General features: G+C 44.0%; 2 protein-coding genes across 5 annotated transcripts in view; one reads left to right on the plus strand and one right to left on the minus strand.

Annotated features, from left to right (window-relative positions):
* Positions 1–2828, minus strand: part of wake (ankyrin repeat and fibronectin type III domain containing protein wide awake) — a 520343-nt gene extending 517515 nt beyond the window's left edge. For all 3 annotated transcript variants that reach the window (XM_089588279.1, XM_089588278.1, XM_089588277.1), the window contains exon 1: positions 2705–2828. The gene's annotated coding sequence lies outside the window, so the exon portion shown is untranslated. The remainder of the gene's footprint in view (positions 1–2704) is intronic.
* A 524-nt stretch (positions 2829–3352) lies between these two features.
* Positions 3353–13717, plus strand: LOC149348731 (thymidine kinase, cytosolic-like). Of its 2 annotated transcripts, XM_089588290.1 has the most exons (7): positions 3362–3797; positions 3860–3891; positions 3997–4110; positions 4197–4290; positions 5930–6019; positions 9731–9850; positions 11064–13717. In XM_089588290.1, exons 1-7 carry the CDS (start codon positions 3723–3725, stop codon positions 11154–11156), a joined length of 618 nt encoding a protein of 205 aa, XP_089444416.1. In that variant the 5' UTR covers positions 3362–3722; the 3' UTR covers positions 11157–13717. The 2 variants fall into 2 exon arrangements, with proteins under 2 accessions (XP_089444417.1, XP_089444416.1); XM_089588291.1 differs by lacking the exon at positions 3860–3891 and having other exon boundaries at positions 3353–3797.
* Positions 13718–15598: the final 1881 nt, after the last annotated feature.

A 15598-nucleotide genomic window follows, 5' to 3' on the forward strand; every position in this document is an offset into this window, starting at 1 on the left:
TTTTCTCTTTTGTGTTCTTCCGAATTTTTCCTATTGTTTTGCGCTCATTCCTAACATATATAGTGATCATCATAGCTGTTTCTGCCAAGTGTTTGTTAGTAGGGTGTAGGTCTCGTCAAGCCTCCTGCGGGCTTTTTGCCTGCACCCGCAGCGTTGCAATGTACGTTGTGATGTTGAAATAAATTTGATTTGATTTGTTTTCTAAGTTTGTAATGAGCTAAAAGGCATTATTATACACGGATTACAACGTGGTATCTTCATACAACCGCTAAATAATTTATAATTGAATTTCTTTCTCGTTCCGTTTCGGTTTCGGCAACTGAGCAATGGCTGCGACGTCAAAGAGGGGTTATAGGTCACGTGAGGAATGAAAAGCTGAAATATAATCGGGCTTCTACATACATTGTAATTCCGGCTCTTCAGGAAGGCAGGCTTCAGCACTGTAGTGAATTAAAACGATGAAGCAGCGATTATATCGCAGTTCTTCCATGCCTCACGTGACCTATAACCTCTCTTTGACGTCACAGCCATCGTTCGGTTGTTGAAAACGAAATCAAAACATGACAGAAAAATTTGATTATAAATTATTTAGCGGTCGTAGGCGAATCCCATATGGTGATTCATGCATAGTAGTGTCTTCCGCGTCATTATAGAGAAGAAAACCTGGTACCAAAATTAGGTGTCTATATGTATACTCCTTTAACAGGGAGCACATGTGCTTTTCTGAGAGCAACTCCCAACAGCTTCGGTAGCTTTTGCATACTCTGACTAAATTTTCTTTATATCTGTTTAATTTAACAGATTGTCTTAAGCTAGCTTTTTCTGCATATTTGATTCGCAGTTAAACAATCTCTACAGGGTGTCCAAGCTAAAATGGATCAAGATTAAAAAACAAAAACAAAAGCCTTCTAACGAATTGAAATCAAGTGAATGTTGTTAGGAGTTATGTTAAGTACCGGCTAGTATTTTTTTTTCGTTCCGCTCATTTAATGGTTAGGTGACATTGATTAAATAACTTTTCCGAAATATCGCAGAGTTGTCGAGTGCCACCAAAATGGTGTGACCGAGTTGTTTCACGAGGTAGCCTTCGCGCAGTTGGTAGCGCTTTATCACGTCGGGAATGACAGCGCTGTAAGACCGAAGCGCGCTGTCACGTGGTATTTTTTTTTTAAATTTTGCGGGCTTTTATTTTTTACGGAATGAAAAGGGCTGCGCTAGGGTGTCTAGTCGGAAGCGCTATTTATATGGCGCTAGAAAACCTTTCAATTAACATTTGAGCGGCTGAAGTCATATTTAAAAAAGTTAATCTGAATGAATTATTAAAATAGGCGCAACTAAAAAACGGTACTTTACATAACCCCTAACAGCATTCGCTTAATTTCAATTCGGAAGAAAGCTTTGGTTTTTTTTTTTTTATCTTGATTCATTTTGGCTGGGATACCCTGTATATTGTTCAGCCTCCGGCCCTTGTTCGTTCCAATATTGGAAAATCTTGGGAAAGTAATGAATCAAATCAATAAGAATAATTTTATTGCACTTTCTTTTATATAGCACATTTTCTACCACACATAAGCGCGTGTTGCTTTTGGGAGGAAATATTGCTTTTTTGCACTCTTTAAGTCTGTTTATTTGGTGATATACTACACCAATTCACACAGGTAATCCGCCCAATATTGAAAATGTATTAGCAAAGGCCGACCTTACAAAGGACAACAGTAACTATTTCCAATATATTGGACCGACTATTTCTACTACTTGGTGCAGAGACGTCAGATATGAAGCCACGGTAACAAACAAAAAAGACGAACTGGGTGATTCTTATAGAATAAATACAAACAGAAGGTCGTACCTCTAACGGCGATATGCACTTCATATTTTCTCAAGAAATGAAAATGACCGACAACAGAGTTTAATTAAGCATCGCGTGTAGTACTTCAAATAAAGGCACGGCTTTGAGCGTTATTATTACGCAGTAACTTCTTCTGTATATTGATTTTTGTAACCACTCATGAATAAATTCAAGTTCAATTAAAAAAAAAAACTGACAACTAGCATGGCATAGAGAGAAGAGCGCGCATTTATTGCAAGCCTCTGCGCTCTAACCCCTTCGTACCAGAATGATTGCGAGAAATTGCTCCCAACGGAGTGTGCATCTGCCTCATGCGCGCGTCTACGAATCCGCTGACGACGACGCGTAAAAACGCCGGAAAAGATGCTGCTTACGCGAAAAAAAGAAACAGTAAAAAAGAAACATAAGCACGCGTTTACTGCTACGCGACAACCGATACACGGAGAGACTACCGTCTATTGCGCCGAAGCGGCGAAGCCCTGCTTAATCGATGCGAACCGACGAAAAAAAATGCAGCACCGCCTCCGAAGCGGGCCACGGCGTATTTTATTTTCTTTCCTCGACGAATGGGCAAATAAAAGCTACCGAACACACGCGACAAAGTCGTATTCGCCGCCTTTTTTCCTCCGAGACGACGCTTACGAAAGCAAGTCGCGGAATGCGCGACGGACGTACGACGCTGCGCCGTAATGATATTCAAGCGTGTTGCACCTGTCACCCGGGGAAGAGTCGCCGCGCATAGATGCGAACCACCACTTGCTCTCGGCGTCCTTTTCAAACAGCTTGCACGAGACGACGACACGCAAATGCACTATGAGCGCCACGTTCGAGTAGGGCACCTAATGCCTGCCTCACCTCATTCGACCGAGGACCGCCGCGTATCTTCGGAAGACAACTGCAACAACTTGATTCGAGGCAGACGACAGAGCGCAGACGGGCCGCGTTGGTTAGGCCTAGCGTTGCGATGCGGAATGACGGCAGCGAATGTTATCGTTACTTTTTGTTTTCATCTCCTCCTCCCGAGCCTCCTTTCCTCGCCCGGAAACTTCAGTAAAGTTTTCTCGCGGCCGGTCACTGACGATGGGAGAGGAGAAGGCGAGCCGTGAGTGGAGAGAGAGAACAGAGCAGGGCAGGCCGCGCGTGTAGGCAGGCTCGCCAAACCACTCTGAAAACGTGAGAAAAACAAAACACGTCGGCACCGCCGTCGTACTTTTACGTTCCGCCCACCGCGGCAACCTTTCGGCTGAGCACCGGCTGCTACTGTGCGTCGTGCCGATGCATCGGTGCACGCGTACACGCGCACAGGAATCGTAAACCAGGGCCTCAACTCCTCCTGACTTCGTTGTTTCGAGATAAACAATAAAGCGATGAATCAAATGTGAAACTTTTTCAAACGTAATGCTCTGCCTGCGCAAACACTTCCCGCCTCCAGTGTGTGTCGTCTGCTACAATCGCGCCTAAAGGCGTTGCCAGACTGCAATCGCCCAAAGGCTGTCTGCTCATGGTTTACACAAACGCCTACGTGAGGTTCCCTTCTATCTCGTCAAGAAGTTACAGTATATTTTGAAGCGCATACGAAAGTAAGTTCCAATGAAACAAACTAGCTGATAGTACTGCTACGATAGCAATTTGTTGATAATGGCAGTAAAACAGGCAAGCAGCATGTCAGCACTTGAATCCCTTAAATCAGCCGTCACAGCCGGCTTATCATGTTCTTTTCTTTTAGTTCGCGCTGTTTCACCATTGCGCGCCTTCTTTCAGTTGGCTTTCGCGCCTAAATGCGTGTTGGTCGCTGTGGAGCGCGCTGCTCGGTAAAACCGTTGAGCTTTTTTTGGCGCCAGCTTCGTGTTTCTGACCGGCAAACTGCAAAGCCATGCTTGTCATAGGATCCTGCGATTTGCCGGCGAGCCATAACAACGCTCACACGCTGCCGAGGGGTCAAATTCAGGTAACATTTCTACGCCCGCCGTATTGCGGAACAGAGTGTTTGAACTGTTACCCTTTCTGCAGCTCATTATTGGACCTATGTTTTCCGGAAAAACGTGAGTATGGTGCCTCGAATGTAGTACTGCATACTAAAGTACCAATACTATGTTTACAATTAAGTGCAGTTAAACGCTGACCCTCGTTTAATCCTTCTCCCACAGAACCGAGCTGATGCGGCGGTTAAAGCGCTACGAGGTCGCCAATCACAAGTGCTTAATCATCAAATATGCTGGCGACACCCGCTACGATGCCGAAAGCATAAGCACGCACGATAGGTAAGCGAAGGTAACGGCTTCAGGGCGTAGTCCGTTACATGCCTGTAAGCGTTTACATATGCCGTCAACACCGTGTGTGTCTGCAGGCAAGCCATGGCTGCGGTGAAAGCGACCACACTGTCGAATCTCAGGGACGCATCGTCACAGTTCAGAGTCATCGGAATTGACGAGGGGCAATTTGTAAGCAGGCGTTTCGTATTGCTCTTCCTTTGGTAACCATACGGTATCGTAGTGACGACACCCGAGCGCCAAGCACTCAACAAGTGAAACGTGTTGGAATAATAGCTGTTCTCAGCCAAATGTGTCATTTAGTGTGCTAATACGTGACCATGGGAGCGCATATACCTTGGTGCGGACGGAGGTTGAAGACCCTGTGTGTATTTTCCCGCCAAAATTCTTGCGCGACGTGGGAGGCTGCGCAGAAGGTCAAATTTCTTGCGGTTGCGCACCCTGCTGACTGAGCGCGCCTATAGCATGTCAGTATATAAATATGAAAATGCGCCTTTGCAAGCTTTATGAAAGCTTGCACAAGCTTTATGAAACGCATGGTGCTTGCGCTGCCTGCATGGATACTGGTTGACAGGTTGCCAATGTTATAGTGGCTAGTAATTAGTAATTGAGTTGCTAATCCCCTTTAACCCTAGGCAGGTGCTCAAGGCATCACAAGATAGAAATTAATGTGTTTTAAAGGGTGTGTAATTTTTGCTTGCCGAGGGTTCTTTCTGTCTTCTGCCTCTTCCTGTGTACGTTTGTTCGTGTGCGCAACGCCATCCCAAGAAAGAGGGTTCTTTTCGCTTCACATTTCGGCTAGGACACAAATGCATGGCACTGGATTGGGTTAAGCAAAATAAAATTCAGTGAACAACAAGATAGTTTAGGTGGATCCTCAGTGTAGGAAAAAGAAAAATTTTGTAAAATAAAAAGCATTGCAGCTTAAAATATTGGCTATGGAGAACAAATTTCTAAAACCTGGCTTTGAGTGCTTGACTTTTAGTCTATACCTTGAGGACGAAACGTTTGGTTTGGTCTTATTTATGGAGGTTAACGATTCAAAGTGACTCTGGCGATGAGGGGTGTTGCATAACTACTAAGCCACCGCAGGGGCGATGTAACGGACAAACGTTGTAAGATAGTTAAAACGACAAATTTTTCTGCGTGCAAGTGGCAATGAAGCTGTGCAGGTGTTGAAAATATGGGGTGAGGCATATACATATATTTGATCTACAAATGCAGATCAATAGAATTTTGTCATCCTCTTAAGTAAAATCGCATATATTCATAATTCTAGCTTTCAGTTAGGCATAGGTGACCTTCCTAAAGTGCAGGAAAGAATTGGTGGTGAGCATGACTGACCTTAGCAAGCAGAAACATTGAGAAAAAAGCTTAGTAGCCAAGCGCGTAGTTTCAACTTTCTTAATTTATTTTTCCTTGTCAAGGTGATGCTTGTTACTGTCATATTTCAAATAATGACACAAAATATCTATTCATCTTGCTGCAGCCTATGTCTTCTGGTCCATCAAGGTTGCATCTGTATACCAGCAAAAAATTTTTAACGTTTCACACAAAGCCTTCATAGCAGTGAGTTTACTGTCATGTCTTATACCTGTGTCCTCAGCCAAGGTTTTAAGGGGCGTCTTTATAAACTCGCCGACTAGTTGCTGCAGAGGCTCTGAAAATCTGGACATGGTCACGTATAAGTAATCTTCTCATTGCATGTGAAGAAAATCAGAATGTTCATATCGAAGAGAAGCCCTCTTTTCTGCGTTGCCAGTTTGAGGTACTGCAACCCTACTGCCACTGACGAGCGTTTTTCTTCCAGTTTCCCGACATTGTCGAGTTTGCAGAGGACATGGCAGAAGCTGGAAAAGTTGTGGTCATTGCAGCCTTGGATGGCACATACCAGCGTCAGGTGATAGTGTGAATTGTTTTATTTGAACGCAGAATGACTTTTTCTCATAGTTGTTGACTCATTTCACTCTCTTGTCCCACAAGTTTTGCTTAGTGCTCTTTTTTTTTTACAAAACATAATAAGTTCACTGTTCTGTGTTAACTTAGCATTATGCATGTCTCAGTCAAGTTTATCACAAGCTTTCTTAGCTTGAATGTGTACCCTCCCCCTTTTTTATATTATATAGTTTTTATATTATTATCGGGAAGAGTTAGCACATATGTGGACTTGAACATGCAGTTCCAATTGAGCGTATCCAGTGCCACAGGAGAAAAATGATTGTTCAAGTTGTCAGGGAGACACAGCCGTGCCCTGTTAATACGACCCCCATTAATATGGATGACCAGAATTATGGACAGTTTTTCTGGTGTCCAAACTTATTCAGTCTATTCACACCTGGTTAATATGAAAACTGTGCATGGGCTCCGATGCACAGAGATCATTGGAGCCTATGTATTTTTGCCACATTAATATGGACAGCGATCAGAAGAAAGCCTCGACTGCCTTGACAAGATCTTTCCTTTTTTGAGAGCTGGACACCAGCAAGAGGCAGTGCGAGAGTAGAAATGCCTGAATGGTGCCATTTGCTTCCGTCTTCATGCTTTACAGTGCTAAAGGGCCCAGTCTAAATGAATTATGATTTGTTTTTCTGTGTGAATGGATGTGAAAAAAACTTCAGTAGCTGTCAGCCAACTGAAAACAGCTGTGTGCTATCAGTTCATGCGATGTGAACAGCAGTAGTAGGTCTTCCCACCTTGAGGTGCCTTCGTGTGTCTGAAGGACCACTGTGCGAATCAAACTGCCCCATATAATCATTAAAATAAGGGTGACTAGGATAATGCAGTTTTCACTCAGTAAACATGTTCACAAACTCTGCCAGGTTTTTCAATTTGGTACCCTCGTTGTATTTTACTCTTCGAGCGCACAAAGCACACTTTATTCCGTTTTGTTTCATCTCTATATTTGTGTGTTGAATTACCTTGTTTACTATGAAAAACCACCTGGCACCTACTAGTCACTAATGGAGTTATACAATCCTAGTGTTTGTTGGACCTAGTACCTGCATGCATCCTGTCCACTCCTGTTGTTCTTGTTGTTTTGCACTACCCACATTTTTATCCACCAACTAGCCTGGCTTGCTGCTCTAATATAGCGCAGATAAGTTGGTGTGCATTTAAATTAAATCCATACCCAAAGCCTTAGATTGTGGGTCAACCACCTTAGCAGCTATAGGTGGAGACACTTGAAAGTGCATAATTATTACTGAGTTTGCTCGCGTAATGTAGCCACTTTTTCGCAAGAAAAGTTGACGCCAATTTAGGGGGGGGGTCAGTACGGGTCTGTCTATCCATCCATAACCAACAAAAGTGCGGGGTCAGCCGTGTTCAGTATCGTTCGCTTCGAAAGGTGTTTGCCTTAACACGGCACGACCTGACGACTTTGATAGTCGACGGCGCCAGCCAATCGCGGAGAAGGCGAACGTGGTGAACACTGCCCCTGGTCAGGTGCGCGTTTTTTACGATTGGTTAAAAAAAAAAAAAAAAAACTTGCAGGACGGTTGCGAGTGTGATTTGCGAATGTTTAATCCTTAGCTGTGGAGTAAGAGGGGTTAGACATTTTCACTCCCAATCTCGAGCTTGCTAGATCGCTCGGGAGTATAGAGGTCCTGCTTCCTCCGTAGCATTTTAGTATCAGCAGCAGCAGCATTTTAGTGCAGAGGATGTTTTATAACATTCTGGTTTAAATTGCTATGCTCCTCTCTGGAGCGCCGGCTGGTTTTAAGAGCAAGCCACGGCCGGCGCTCCTATCGCTCTATCGTGGAGGCAAAGCAACTTGGCGCTATGCCAAGTTCGCTGAGCGCCCCCCCTTCCCTTTCAGCAAGAAATCTGGAATCATTTTATCAGCGCGCAGTATCTTGGCGCGCTGCCAAGGTCTGCGCTTTGGATGCGCGAAACTGTGGAACCGACTAAGAAAAGCCAGCGCTTTGAAAAAAAGTTGATTCTCATGGACTAGAGTGTGTGTGCGTGTGTGTGTGTGGGGGGGGGGGGGGGATAGGGGTGCCCGTTATGTGAGTGGGTGGGTCCATTGGGCAAGTACTATACTATTTGAATTCATTGGGAAGTATACAGTAGGCTTATCATGGAGTTATGGGGGAGAGGTGTTAATAACAAGCAAGAACTGTCATTGCTCACTGCTGATGTACAAACACAATAACAAATAACAATTAGTGCCTGTTGGAAGCACTCTTCCTCGCTTGCCCCAGGGATGGAGCGATTACATGCATGCGATATATAGTTGATACTGAAACTGGCCTGGCTGAGCTGGTAGAAAGGATGACAATCTGGCAGTATAATTCTTGCTTGTGATTCCTAACTGTTGCTGTTGCTCTTTCACTTCATGCTGCTGCCTTGTATTGACACCACGAGGTGAGTAGGGAGTTTGTATGAGCTCGGTATTCTTTGTGGTGCATTTTACTGTGGCACAGGCACTTCAGTCGCATCTTTTACTGCTGCTTACCAAGACTAGCTGTTTATATGCATTGTTTCTGTCTGTCTTCAGCAAATTTTGTGACAAACTTCTCTGCCGTTTTCCTTCATGGGACATGCATTGTAAGGAAGACAAAGCGCCAGCCGCGCTTCGTCATCACTGGTTGCCCGTGCAGAAGTCTCCTGCTAGAGCTGTTCACACCCATTGGTGGTTCCTGCTCGATCTGTCTGAGCTGCTTTGTGTGCTCGTGGTGTCTTCATTACCAGTAAATCGCCTCTTCAAAAAGAATATTTTCAGTGCCTTAGCACTTCACTCGTTCCTCAGTTCCAGCGTCGTCAGCCTTCCACAACACAGACCTTGGCGTCACGCAAAGATGCTGCGCACAAGTAACGGCAAGGCGTGTTTATTGTGCTTTGATTGGGGCACCGTCAGCGCTGGCTTGCTGAGCGAACTTGGCAGCATGCCAGGACACTGCTGTGGCTGGCTGCGGCAGTGTGTGTATAAGAAAGACCGCCAGACTGTGCTGAAGGGGCGCAGTGCACAAGGCAACATCTGTTGCATTTTATGCACTCAAGTTCCGGAGGGTAGCCTAGTAGTTTAGGCCAAAATAGTAGTATAAAATTATTTGCTCTCACACCTTAGCTAACACTGAAACATCCATGTTGCACACTCGTGACTAACCTGCGAGTGTGTTTTTTTCCGCCCGTGGAGACTGCAGAGGATGAGTGGTACGTATGCGCATAAAGGCTGTGGGAAGAAAGCGGATTTTGGCTCTGGCCCTATTTAGCCGAGCTGTGAAGCAGCGCCCGCCCCTGTGTCGTTTCCATGCATGAGGCTTGACTTCCCACGTCTCCATAGTAGACTGTGTAGATATGCGCATGTACAGTCAGGGACAGAAGTCTCCGGACCACATGTTCCTCTAACAAAGCCGATCGGCCTGGTATTATTCGGCGGCTGGAGACCACACTTGTGGAGGTAAAAGCTAAATTTTTGTTCGTTCATCTCCAAAAGTGCGGTCTCCAGCCGCTGTCTAATAGTAGAGCTATAAGCTTCATTTGAGGAACACGTGGTCCAGAGACTTTTGTCCCCGACTGTACTTTGGCTCAGTAAATCTGCAGGTCTGTCTGTCACATACTAGCACTGCTGCAGCATATCACTCATGCATGCTGCCATTGTTGTTTGCAGGGTTTCCCGAGCATTCTGACACTCGTCCCTCTCTCAGAGAGTGTCATAAAGCTCTCCGCAGTCTGCATGCTCTGCTATGCCGAGGCGGCCTACACGAAGCGTCGAGGGCAAGAGAAAGAGGTTCGTGCATGGTTGTACTGACAACGGAGATTTATCAGTGTGCTAGTGAATTGGCCCCATACCTCTCATGCATGTTCAACAACCCTGTTAGTGTGATGACGAATGTAGGTACAGTAGACTCGATTACTCAAACTCAGAGGTGAACGGAAATTCACCAAAACTATGTGGAGTGCAAATTGGGGGAGTCTTTTTTTATTGCATTTGATGTTGAATGCGACCAAAGCATCAGTTCAAATAAGCCAGAAGTTCAAAGTAACAATTCAACCTGTACATGACACATATGTGGTATTAAGCAAACAAGGGAAGGGGAATGAGGGGCTCGTTATAGATATGAGAGAAGCCAACAGCCACAGAAACCAAGGAGCACAGGGGATTTTTTAATTTGTTTATTTTTTTGTGGTCTTGATCAAATAAGAATATTACTGAATATGTTGTGGCCTAAAGCTAATTGATTAGAAAAGCAGAAGAAAAAACAACCACGTGCCGCCGGTGGGATCCGGACCCACGACCTCCGAATTACGCGTCCGGTGCTCTACCTCTGAGCTACAGCGACGGCTGTCAAACCTTCTGCTTTCGGGGGTATTTATGTTTACAAGTAACCTACAGGTTTGACAGCCGTCGCCGTAGCTCAGAGGTAGAGCACCGGACGCGTAATTCGGAGGTCGTGGGTTCGGATCCCACCGGCGGCATGTGGTTGTTTTTTCTTCTGCTTCTCTAATCAATTAGCTTTAGGCCACAACATATTCAGTAATATTCTTATTTGATCAACACCACAAAAAAATAAACAAATTAAAAAATCCCCTGTGCTCCTTGGTTTCTGTGGCTGTTGGCTTCTCTCACATATATGGTATATTGGTTAGCAGCCATCAAGAAGCCTGAATTGTGTCAATGATGAACAGAATTATTAACCCATCTCACTTTGGAGCACTAAAATTGTTTGTGTGGCAGCTGATTTGTCAAAATTTGATTGCCGTGGCTGATATGGAATGCCTGCCATCTTTTTTATCTTTCCTTTGCTGAGGAAAGGCAGCACAAGGCATATTGTGAACTGTGTTAAGCCACTCATGAGAAGAAGCAAAGCTGATGATGAATTCCATGTTATGATTATTTTTTTTTGCATGTTGATCCCTTCTTCGTAGTCTGGTAGCACTCAAATTATTTACATCGTGTAAAGAGAGAGTTTGCCCTCAATGCGTGTTGTGCAAATTTTCAGGTGGAAGTCATCGGAGGTGCGGAGAAGTACATGGCTGTCTGCAGAGCTTGCTATTCACAGGACGAGGAAACACCCTCGTCCAAAGAATGCTAGCTTCATTTTTTCCTTTTCTTTCTCATTATTTGTCTCATTGCATATATGCAGTCATGGCCAAAATAACACAGAGCATGCTTCAGCATTCTAACTCATCTCTTGCGTTGCTGAAAGAAAATAGGAAGGTTTGCTGCGTTTGCGTTGGAATACACAAGTGGTACTTACTTCCGTAAATACCAAACGCACCTTAATTTTCTCGGTGTTACGTGAGAGAAACGTTTAATCACTGATGCACGCTCCGTGTTATTATGGCTGCGACTGACGCAAGCACGATACGAGCATGATATAATACCCAGTGACACACGTATGCTCAGTCCCTCTCATTTTTTCATTTGTAAGCTTGACCGTCCTGTGTCTTGTCCTGGTTCTATGCTGTATCGTCTCTGTTGTTTTATGACCTCTTCCAGCAGCCGGAAGGAATGATCAGCTCAAGACTGCAAAAGAAGGTTTATTCATGAATGATATATATGTATTCTGTAATTTGGTATTGGGACCACCACCTTGCTGCATTTATATTCTGCTTTATTTTGGAGCATTTCGTCGTTTGAGGCTGCTCGTCATATACATTTTATATAAATGGGATCAGCAATGGTTTGATCCAAGACCTCAAGCATTCGCCACAGAAAAGTCAAGCACCAGGTCAGGGAGAAAACTGATGGGTACCCGGGGTAACCAGGGATCGAACCCAACAGCTCCCAAGTGTGAGGCAAATGCTCTACCACAAGACCACTGCTTCAGAAGTATAGTTTTCATCGTCAGCCAGGTCAAGTCGACTGTACGATACTGGCTTGACCTATTTATCTCTAGTAAAGCTTTTTGACGGGCTAGTTGGTACATATTCATATTTGAAAGGGTGTGCGCTAAAAAAGACGTTCACAGGAAAAAAGATCCATCACGCAGCTCATATCTGGTTATCAGCGGATATATAAGTGTGCCTGGCATCTTTTGTCGTCATTAAAGTTGAAAGTTGCGCTTCTTTCCTCTCGTCTCTATCTTTTTTCCTGTGAACGTCTTTTTAGCGCACACCCTTTCAAATATTTATCTCTAATGAGCCCCACCCTGCAACAACCATGGCCTCACTATGGAAGCGCATTTTCTAATCTCATCTGCCCGTATAATCCTTTGCCACCTCCAGCTACATATCCTTTCCCTTTGTACCTAACAGGCTACCAGTTATATGTGCTCTGCATTAATGGCCAAATCTATTTCGTCCTCTTATTCCCAGCTGAGGTATTGTCAACTTGAGTTTGTAATCCATGCTGTTCTCTTTTCCTTTCTACACTGGCTGAGCTGTCCCTAAACAAGGATCTCTGTTACTCCCTCTGCTGTGGCCCTGTAGGTGAGCACTCTAGGGGTTGCATTAGTTGCATGGAATCAACTGTCAATAATGTGAACCAGAAAGGGACTGAAAATTTGGTCAAATAATGCAGAGTTTGGATTAATGATAGCCTTTTTAATATCTCTGATGTTTAAGGGACAAAAGTATCCATTAAAATAACCAGCTGTTCGAATCAAGTGACTTAGGTCTGAAGAAAGTCCACTGTACTTTCCTTTTGAGGGAAACTGATGAGCTCCAGTTCTTTTTTGGGAAGCAACGTAGTGACATTAAAAAATGTTTGAGAGGGAGATGCACAGGACAACTTGGTTTCACAATTTGAGATCGCCTGCCAAATGCACTCCGACAAATCTCACGTTAACCTTTTTTTTTCTCGTGGCTTGTATCTGCTGACACTCCTTTAGCCTAAATAGACTAGTCTGCCTTCAGTACCTCACTACCTGTAGTAAACTTGCTCCTGTGCAAATCAGTTTGCTATTGATTTCTAAGCCTACTGCTACACTTTACCTGTTCAGGTTCTTAAAGAATCAGTGCACCGCTCCGATTGATCCTCAGTTACTTGTCTGGACAGTGTCATCAGCAAATCAGAAGTATCGCCATTAAATCCAACCCTCTGGATACTTCTTAGACATGCAGCAGGAACTGAGTGATTTGTTCCTTCCCTGATGCACTGTTTGGTATTTTTGCCTCTTCCTATGGAAGACTGGTTTAAATGCAGTCCCTACAGGTTTTTTTTGTCATACTCACACATGCCCATTGGTGTTCCCATGCAGTATTTCACCGAGGTTGGTTATTAGTGATTAGTCACTGCCTGCTCATTCTTCTATTATCTGACTGATGACATGACTGTCACAAATCCTTTCCAGAAAGCGGCTTTTTTTTCTGTTGGAGACAAACGTTGCTCTTGTTTTATGGCTGCCAATAACCCTATTAATGTGTTGTAGGCAGTCAGCCCCACGCTAATTCAAAATGTTTCAGGTCTGACTTCACCGTTCTGATGGTTTAGCGTTGTGTGTATTCTTCCATGGCTCCTGCGCACTTGCTACATTTTTGTGTGTTTTGTCCTGTCGCATGTCTGGTATTTTTAGTTGCATCACTTTTTGCCTTCCTGCTGTATATGCGCGATTGCATCTCATCTGGTAATGGGTGTATGTGCAGAACCTCATGATGAACATCTGCCATTACATTAACAATGGAGTGGCCCAATAAATAAATATTGAAGCAACTGTTTTATACCTTACAAAATAATGGCAGCATGAACAATTTAATTGAGCCATTGAATGCTAATATTTGTTTGTGAAATTTGTGAGCATTCACTAAGCAAATGCAGACATCCGATATCTCGTTAAGTTCAGTGGCAAGGTTTTCGGGTTCATCTTGTACTTGCACTTCCTGTAGCATAATGGTTTTTTGGGGGGTTTTAACGTCCCAAAGCAACTCTGGCTATGATAGACGCCGTAGTGGAGGGCTCCGGAAGTTTCGACCCCATGGGGTTCAACGTGCACTGACATCGCACAGTACACGGGCCTCTAGCATTTTGCCTCCATCTAAATTCAGCCGCCGCGATCGAATCCGCGTGTTCGGGTCAGCAGCCAAGCGCTTAAAGGTCAACATGGAAGTGCAAATTAGTCATGCAAAGCAGCATGTACTGCTGGTAATAATAATCCTGTAGTGCCCACTGTAACTTTACTGGCTAAAAATGTCAGAATTTGTTTATTCTGGGAGAAGTGTGAATTCCAGGCATTGCATTTCCCAGCATATCCATCAAATATATCAGACAGTAATGGAATGATTTCAAATTCTTTCGATTTATTTTTCCAGAGTGTAATGAACAGTTCTTAAAATGAGCAAATTCAGCTAATCTCAAAATGAGCAAATTCCAAAGCTTTCTTAAATAAATCTAAGGGACTTTAATATTGTTGCAAATTATGGACCAGTAACTACCAAATGTAGAAGGTTCATAACTTTGGCATGACTTGCAGTGATGCAGGCAAGTAAAAAATTATGGGGGGGGGCGGTCATGCAATGGGGGTTGCAAAGTCGAATGCGAAAACATGCCATCGGTTTAATCCCATCAATTGTCCCACAAGTTTCCTGTATTTCGCCCCCATCAAAATGTGGCCTTGGAGAGCCGTGCTAAGTTCATGTTTGAGATCACTGCTGGCTCTTTGTGAAAGTCGACAATCCCTTTTCTTGCCCTTCGTATTTTACGAGCAGAAAAAAAAAACAGCAGATCCATACAACAATTGCGATTGTCTAAGAGACTTTACAATCCTGCATCGAAGTCTTCAACGTTAATTTAATGCAAAAATATTAAAGACTTGCACGATGTGCTACAAATACTTTGTTGTACACAATGACCAACAAGATGCTTCAAGCTGCATTGTCATACAATGCTGAGACTTATACCCCTGTCAAGCGGACAAGTTAAGTGCACTTACGGGGAGTGCGCTTCGGCATCCCGAGTGACACTTTGGGCTACGCGGTGCTAAACGGGAAAACGAAGTGCACTCATAGTAAAAAAAAATGGCGACAGAAAATGAGCAGAATTTCTGAACAGGACGATGGAAAAGAAAAGACTCACATTTGATTGCTTAACGTGATAGCGCAAATAAAACGAAGTTCAACAGTTTTTAGTGATGAAAAAAAAATGAAAATAGAAGAAAAGCCAAGACTATCCAGAATTTTGACAACAAACAAGATGGCGGCGGGCAGCAATGTTGCATCTAATCACGTTTACTTGTTTTGTTGCTTCGCTTGTAGCTATAACCAAGGAACTTTTTTTTCTGAAAACAGTGTTATAGCACGTAAAATAAAGTTTTAAGTACTTTTTATGCACTATAAAGTTTGTACATTGGAACCGCTGGCGTTGAGGCTACGCACTCGCAGCGGAGTGCACTATTCTGCGAGTGACGCTCCACCTGTGTCGTTTAGATGCGGCAAAGTGTACTTACAGCGAAGTACTCTCTCCATAAGTGCACTTAACTTGCCCGCTTGACAGGGGTATTATTTTTAAGCCTTGAAAGCTAAGTCGAAAACCCAGTGTATGTAGCGTTTTAAAGCCCCCTCACACTGGACCGTCACTGAATGAAATTAGAGGAGACCG

This window comes from Amblyomma mixtum, chromosome 4 (assembly GCF_055824585.1).
Source record: "Amblyomma mixtum isolate Tamu chromosome 4, ASM5582458v1, whole genome shotgun sequence".
In the NCBI taxonomy this organism is placed as follows: domain Eukaryota; kingdom Metazoa; phylum Arthropoda; class Arachnida; order Ixodida; family Ixodidae; genus Amblyomma; species Amblyomma mixtum.

Excerpts from the sequence above, each read along its gene's own strand:
- LOC149348731 (XM_089588290.1), top strand. The coding sequence starts at position 3,723 with ATGCTTGTCATAGGATCCTGCGATTTGCCGGCGAGCCATAACAACGCT. Across the intron at positions 4,111-4,196 it reads AGCATAAGCACGCACGATAG|GCAAGCCATGGCTGCGGTGA; the intron begins GTAAGCGAAGGT and ends GTGTGTCTGCAG. Across the intron at positions 4,291-5,929 it reads GAATTGACGAGGGGCAATTT|TTTCCCGACATTGTCGAGTT; the intron begins GTAAGCAGGCGT and ends TTTTTCTTCCAG.